Source organism: Portunus trituberculatus, chromosome 17 (assembly GCF_017591435.1).
Source record: "Portunus trituberculatus isolate SZX2019 chromosome 17, ASM1759143v1, whole genome shotgun sequence".
Classification (NCBI taxonomy): Eukaryota; Metazoa; Arthropoda; class Malacostraca; order Decapoda; family Portunidae; genus Portunus; species Portunus trituberculatus.
Genome location: NC_059271.1, coordinates 23,850,375 through 23,857,874, shown reverse-complemented (window position 1 = coordinate 23,857,874; position 7,500 = coordinate 23,850,375). Strand labels below are relative to the sequence as shown.

The window sequence follows — 7,500 nt, the reverse complement described above, 5'->3', positions numbered from 1 at the left end:
AATTCCTCGTCGCATTCGCTCAATGGTCCCTAAAGCTTCGGTTACTGGTGTGGACAACTAAGCTGGTGGTGGTGACTCATCTCCCCTTCACACAACTTCAGGCCCTACTGCCAGCATACTGGACCTTCTCCATGATGAACGCAGTTTTTCTCAATAAGGAGGAGTACATGAATCACACCAAGTATGTATTACTTGTATACATACATACTTGCATGGTCTCAATGTTCGGACAAGGAGGTTAACTAGTCAACTGTTTATTAATCAAACTCCTTTATTGCAGTGTTACATATGCCACAACGATAATACTTCTCTCAATAATTAACATCCTTTTTTTTTTTTTATTTAGGAGGCAAAAGTCTGCCAAGGAAAAAAAAAAATAAAAAACAGTTGCCAGCCCCCTTATAGGTCAGATAGAGTTCACCAGAAGACAGGGACAAATGTCTTAAAACCTCCCTCTTAATTGAAATCAAGCCATGGGAATTTGGAAATACAGAGGCAAGTTCCAGAGTTTACCTGCTTGTAGTTCAGAGTGTCTTCCTTTGTTCAAACAACGCCCCGTATTTACAGTAAAGAATCCTATTTTTTATGCATTTTTCTTTCATTTATATTTTATTGTACCTTTTCTATTCATTTACTTTAAAGTGTGACAACTGCATTTACAAGAAAATAAGTGGTATCTTTTTATTAATCAATATTCAAGTGATATTATTACTTCATGATCATATGTAATGTTTGAAATCAGCATACTGTTAAACGAAAATATTTGTATTGCAGGTATGGCGTGTACACTTACTTGCCATACAGCCCGGCCGGTTCCCAGACAGTCAAGATCGCTTTCTGGACATCAGTTAACAACTTCACACCTCTCACATCAGTGTCCTTCTTCCAAGATAAATTCGAAAAGTTTGCAACATTACTATATTTTTCTCTTTCTCTTTCTGTAAAGGTTCATGCAATGTGTGTGTGTGTGTGTGTGTGTGTGTGTGTGTGTGTGTGTGTGTGTGTGTGTGTGTGTGTGTGTGTGTGTGTGTGTGTGTGTGTGTGTGTGTGTGTGTGTGTGTGTGTGTGTGTGTGTGTGTGTGTGTGTGTGTGTGTGTGCTACATACAAATAGATGCGTATATAGTAGAAAGACAGGTATAGATGCAAGCTTTCGCATCAATACCTTCAGCTCATGAATCCCGTAAAAAATAAAGCCTACATTGTATAAATACAAACACAAACACACACACACACACACACACACACACACACACACACACACACACACACACATTACAGGTTCGTACTATAAATTTCATTTCACATTCCCGTACAGTTTCCACGGCGCTGCGGTGAACGTGACGGCCCAGCCCTACATGCCTTACTGGGGCGAAGAACAAACAAAGGAGCCTGATGGTTCCAGGATGACCATTTATCGTGGCTCTGACTATCGCCTGCTGGAAGCTGTTGCCTCAGTCCTCAACTTTAAAATCCGGGTCATTCCAACTTTATCGTGGGATGATGTAAGTTGTGAAAGAAACTTGTCATATGAAATGTAACGATGACTATGTTTTACTTTTCTTTGTTTTTGAGTTATCAAACATGAGTCTTGAAAAAAATTGAATTATTTCTGAATACCTGTCGATATGCTATTTTTTTTTTTTTTTATGCAAGAGGGAGAGCTGCCAAGGGTAACAAAATGTCAGAAAAAAAGGCCCACCTTTTAGACAAAAAGGACCACTATTAAAAACGGCCCACTTTAGAAAAGAAAGGCCTACTTTAGAAAAAAACGGCGAGAATACAACTGGTATTTATTAGTATTATGCGGTATAGGTTTTCTATAACGTAAATAATCTCTTCCGACTGTAACTATATTCCAGTCATCATAGGAAAACTTCTGTTCGTCTCCGTCCATCATGCCTCATTCTTGCCAGAAGAAGAGGTTTACTAAGGATTAAGTCAACTCTTGGCAAAGTTCATCACATTTTCGCGTTTTTATTACCGTTATTGCTGCTTTCCCTCCTTTCCTGTTATATATCTTTAGTTATACTCATGACAATTTGTCGTTATTTCCTTATGTGCAGCAAAGTAAATTTAACTAAACACTGTCTTGTTTTCACTTAATGTTACTAAGATGAATAGAAGACATATGAGAGAGAGAGAGACAGAGAGAGAGAGAGAGAGAGAGAGAGAGAGAGAGAGAGAGAGAGAGAGAGAGAGAGAGAGAGAGAGAGAGAGAGAGAGAGAGAGAGAGAGAGAGAGAGAGAGAGAGAGAGAGAGAGAGAGAGAGAGACCACCCATCTAATAACAGAAGACCAAGTTCACTGTTAAATAATAGATAGCATACAGATCTAAATGAAGCTTTTTTTTATTTCCAGTAAACAAATCATATGCAATAAACTTCTTTTGTTCCTCCTTCCACGAGAATGCTGTTTAATATTTTTTTATATCCAAGTTTTGTTATAACACCATTTCATTAATTACATATCTGTTACAAGAAGAGACTTTATAAACATTTTCATCAACTGTACTTATATATATATATATATATATATATATATATATATATATATATATATATATATATATATATATATATATATATATATATATATATATATATATATATATATATATATATATATATATATATATATATATATATATATATATATATATATATAATTTTCTAGAATATTCCCTATGATGACAGTTAATCAAAGTTTACAGATTGAAAAAAAGCAATGCAGTGGTTACATCAATGTTCCCATATAGTATGCCGCATAGATGAGTCAAAAAGTACCTTCTTGACTGTCTTAACTGACTTTGGCATCACTGTAATATGTACCTCAAAATTCCAAGTTATTTCATTTCTGTATAAGTCCCAAAACTTTTAATATAGAATCATCTGATAATTTCTTCTTCCAAGGTAACAAGTCTGGTCGAGAACCGCACTTCACTGATAGCCTCCGTCATTTATGGGATGCTAACTGTGCGAGCAGAAAGGTATGACTTCAGTTTCAGCTACGCATATGGCCATAGGTCGTTTGCTATGGCTAAACCCAACCTGGAGGCTCGATGGACGAGCTTGTACTATCCTCTGGCAAGGGAAGTGTGGATGTCACTTCTTGTTCCACTTTTCCTCGTTCCTTCCCTTTTGATTTTGGTAAATATTCTTCCGAATTAATCTATTGTATATTGCAATAAGTACATATAATGCATCTACTAAGAAGACAAAAAGCTATTACAATTTTTAACATTTCGCATTACATACTTCGAGCGCAATATTTCACAGTTCACACGTGCTGACCATGATGGACAAAAAAGGTACACGGGTATAGAGGCAGTATTGCAGAACATGATGGGAATGTTGTTAGGCCAAAACCTTCCTCAGCGACTGTCCAGCACCTCTTCCATTCGTATCCTGGTAGCTTCGTGGCTGATCTTTGCATTTATCCTGGCAGTAGCATATCGCAGCAACTTAACTGCCTCTCTTACTCTTCCTAAGTATCCTCCACGTCCAGAAACGCTTCAGGAGGTCGTCGACACTGTTGACATGTAAGTATGCATTGAGTATTCAGAATGAAGAGAAAATTTACTTCCATATACTATACCAAGACGAAATGTAATATACGTAGATGAAGCGTTAGGATTTAGGTAGTCACAAAAATTTATGATTCTCTCTCTCTCTCTCTCTCTCTCTCTCTCTCTCTCTCTCTCTCTCTCTCTCTCTCTCTCTCCTGATATGTATTCAATATCAAATAATATAGTGAAGTATAATTTTTTTTTTTCAGTGTCACCGTACCACCCTATGGTGAACAATACCGGAAGTTCTATAGTGAGTCAAATTCTCTCCTGTTTCAAGCGTTGGGCAGAATAATGCAACCCGGACCCTCACTATTGGAAGGGCTCAAGAATGCTTTAGTAAAGAGGTAAGTTTAGAAGCTGATGACTTAACCCGAAATTGGACTTGCTAGTTAAATCTACAATGCGTCTGGTTAGCATACACAATATGTAGAGCAAAGTTACATTTTTCAGTAAGTGGTAGCATGTTTTTCTCATGGGGTTGAAGAATGGTTACAACCGTTACAACCAGCATCCCTCTCTACCATTAGCAAGTCATAACACAGTGGCTGCTGTCACTTGAGTTGTTCAGAAAATTTCAAGAAAGACATGGTATGTTGGCGAATTAGACCCTTAACATTCCATTCCATTCATTAGGAAAACTCAATTGAGTTGACTGTGTATGCCTGAAAAGCGGACAGTTTGCAAGACCATACAAAGTCAACTAAAGATCAGGAGGAAAAAAAAAAAAAACTAGTGGACATCAGGGAAATAGACTAATGCAAAATCCTAATTAAGACTACCACACAAAGGTATCTCAGACAGCAAGACCAACGTTGAGTGTGGATGATTGTGAAACATATGGTATAGCTTTGAGCAGGACAAAGTCGGCTACTGAGGTGGGTCATATAATACTTTCAGTCAAAAGTTTTTCAGAGAGGTTAATCCTACAGGTGCCACCAAATGTATTCGACAAGATAATTGATGGCAATGGTGGTCATTTACCTGCAGATATTCATACAAAGCAGTTATAATGGCAGTGATAGCAGATGCATGGCAGAAGCGGTATGACAGACTCCAAGCCGCAATGGCCAAGGAGAGAAAGAGAGAGAGAGAGAGAGAGAGAGAGAGAGAGAGAGAGAGAGAGAGAGAGAGAGAGAGAGAGAGAGAGAGAGAGAGAGAGAGAGAGAGAGAGAGAGAGAGAGAGAGAGAGAGAGAGAGAGAGAGAGAGAGAGAGAGAGAGAGAGAGAGAGAGAGAGAGAGAGAGAGAGAGAGAGAGAGAGAGAGAGAGAAGCGCACTTGTTCCTAAAAGAAATTTTCCTTATAGGAGTGACGACATATAGATACAAGCAAGGTGTTCCAAAGTTTACCATAGAAAGGAATAAAAGATGAGAACACTGGTTCACTACTGCATTAAAGAGCTGAACAGAATAAGATGGAAAAAATCTAGTGCAGTGAGCTTGAGAGGAGAGGAGGAATGTAGCTAGAATGCTCAGAAGAGCAATTAGAATGAAAATAGCTTAGAAGATAGCAAAAAATGCAACACTGCGGCAATAAGAGAGAGGCTGAAGACAGTCATTTATATGATTGGCCAATAAAATGTTACCATTTTTTAAAATGCTCTAATTCCCAAAATAAAAAATATCTTTTTTTTCATTTTCAGGAATATCAGTAACGATGCACTGAATTTTAACCCCAATAGATTGAAAGTAATATATGGTGTAGGAGAGAGTGAAGATCGTGGAAACATATTTTGAATCAAAATCGGTAACCGACACTCAGTGACAAATCACGATTGACTTTCCGGGAAGGATTCCTCCAAGCAGACTCACAATCAGACGTCTTCTGTAGAGATTCAGGGAAATATAGTGTGACCAATGCAAATAAAGGACATAGTGTCAGGCCAAGGTCTGCAAGGCAAGCCATCAACACTGAGCCCGTGAAACACTGTTTGGAGGAATCATCGAGAAAATCGACCAGACGTTTGTCACAGGAACCTGCCTTCTCAAGGGCTTCTGTTAGACGCATACTGAGCACAGACCTTCATCTCTTTCCCTACAAAATTCAGATTTTGCAAGCGCAGACAGAGGGCAATCTCCTGTGACAAACGTCTGGTCAATTTTCTTGGTCATTCTTCTCTAATGTCTCACGGTCTCAGTGTTGATGGCTGTCCTTGCAGACCTTGGCCTACCACTATATGTCCTTTATTTGCATTGGTCACACTTTCTGTCTCCCTAAACTTCTGCAGAAGACACCTGATTGTGAGTCTGTTTGGAAGATTTCTTCCCGGAAAGTCAATCGTGAATTGTCACTGAGTGTAAGTTACCAATTTCGATTCAAAATATGCTTCCACGATCTTCACTCTCTCCTCCACAGTATATTGTTTTCGATTCATTGGGGTTGAAATTCAGTGCTTCGTTGTTGATATTCTTGAAAATGAAAAAGAAATCTTTGTTATTTTTGAAATTGTAAGAATTAAAACAGTGGTAACATTTTATTGGCCTACCATGTATAGTAAAGATGATGATAAGAAGAAAACTTTTGGTTCCATCCTTTAAAAAAAAAATGGTATGGGAGAAAATTCCCATACATATCGAACATACTTCATACCTGGACGGATAACGCCCATGTACAATGCTAAAATTTTGGGGAGGCAGGTGAGAAAAACTGGCACACCTAACTTCATAAAAGATGAAATGTGAAGTTTCCAGTTTAGACTATAAGTAAAGAACAGACCTAGGATGTTCAAGGTGTCACTAAAGAAGAGGGTATAGTTATGTGGAGAGTTGTGTTGAGTTGACAGATGGAAGAATTAAATTTTTTGAGGCAATGAACACCAAATTTGCTCTGGCCCAATCAGAAATTTTAGAGATCAGAAGTTAGGCGTTCTGTGGATTAGCTGTCCTATGGCAACAATCCTTAATATCATATATTTATTAACTTCAATAGAAGCAGCCACGCAGAGGAAAAAAAGTATCTTCAATATGAGATCATGGACAAATTTACGGAAGAAGACGGCAGCACTCGTCTCTACGTTAGTCGTGAGTCCCTTTTTTCGGCGCCTTCTGCCTGGCCCATCCCTCACGACGCGCCATACAAGGCTCACTTGGATAGGCAACTGTTAGCTGTCTTAGGGGTAAGTGTGAGGGCCAATATCATTAGATTTTATACTAGTCTTTTCGTAAAGATATTCATCCAGCCGCTGTTATAAAAGAAATAATGCATTCACACTACACATTAGTTATCAATTCACTGTCCTTAAATCTAGATAAAAAAAAAGTAAATTTCACTTCATACAGTTGCTGGAAACATCTTATTCTCTTTTTTTTTCTGATGATAACATCTGCATGGTCTTTGCTGAGCACACAGTGAAAATTATACTTTATCAGGTGGAAGTATTTTGCAAGGACATAATATGATTTCTTGTGCATTTTCCCCAAATAAACAACATATCTATCTGTTTAGATAAAAAAAACAATGTGTAACAAAGAAATTATATCAACAATAATTATCATATATTATTTTCTTGCCATCGCTGACATGAGGCTTTTCGTCCACAGGCAGGTCTCTATGATAAGTGGACAGCCGATATACTAACACAGACTAAACTTAGTAGTCAACGAAGGCAACGACAACGTCAGGCCGCTGATCAGCAGGAGCGGGCAGTAGAAACTAAAGACATGAGCAAGGAAGGGACTCCGATCCTTACTCTGAGCCACACGCAAGGCGGATTCATCCTACTGATGGCGGGCCTCGGTCTTGCTACCTTTGCCTTTAGCTGTGAAATGCTGCCTTGTACTTAACTAAATAAAAAAATCATGCAGACAAAAATGATTTATGTAGAGGATGCGGTTACTATACAACTTTTTTAATCTTATGTACTTCTTAAAATCTTTCAGTATTGGTTACGTACCCCTTACCCACAATGCAGCGTCAGGAAAGGCAAAATTAAATAT

At 38.1% G+C, this 7,500-nt stretch overlaps 1 protein-coding gene across 1 annotated transcript in view; it reads left to right on the top strand.

The window, feature by feature from the left end:
* Positions 1-7,369, top strand: part of LOC123505234 — a 9,328-nt gene extending 1,959 nt beyond the window's left edge. The window contains exons 3-10 of the mRNA XM_045256422.1: positions 1-181; positions 775-903; positions 1,317-1,503; positions 2,910-3,146; positions 3,276-3,538; positions 3,775-3,912; positions 6,494-6,680; positions 7,105-7,369. The exon at positions 1-181 is cut by the window's left edge and continues 52 nt beyond it. Of these exons, the coding sequence (XP_045112357.1) occupies positions 1-181; positions 775-903; positions 1,317-1,503; positions 2,910-3,146; positions 3,276-3,538; positions 3,775-3,912; positions 6,494-6,680; positions 7,105-7,347 (1,565 nt within the window). The 3' untranslated portion in view covers positions 7,348-7,369. The remainder of the gene's footprint in view (positions 182-774; positions 904-1,316; positions 1,504-2,909; positions 3,147-3,275; positions 3,539-3,774; positions 3,913-6,493; positions 6,681-7,104) is intronic.
* Positions 7,370-7,500: the final 131 nt, after the last annotated feature.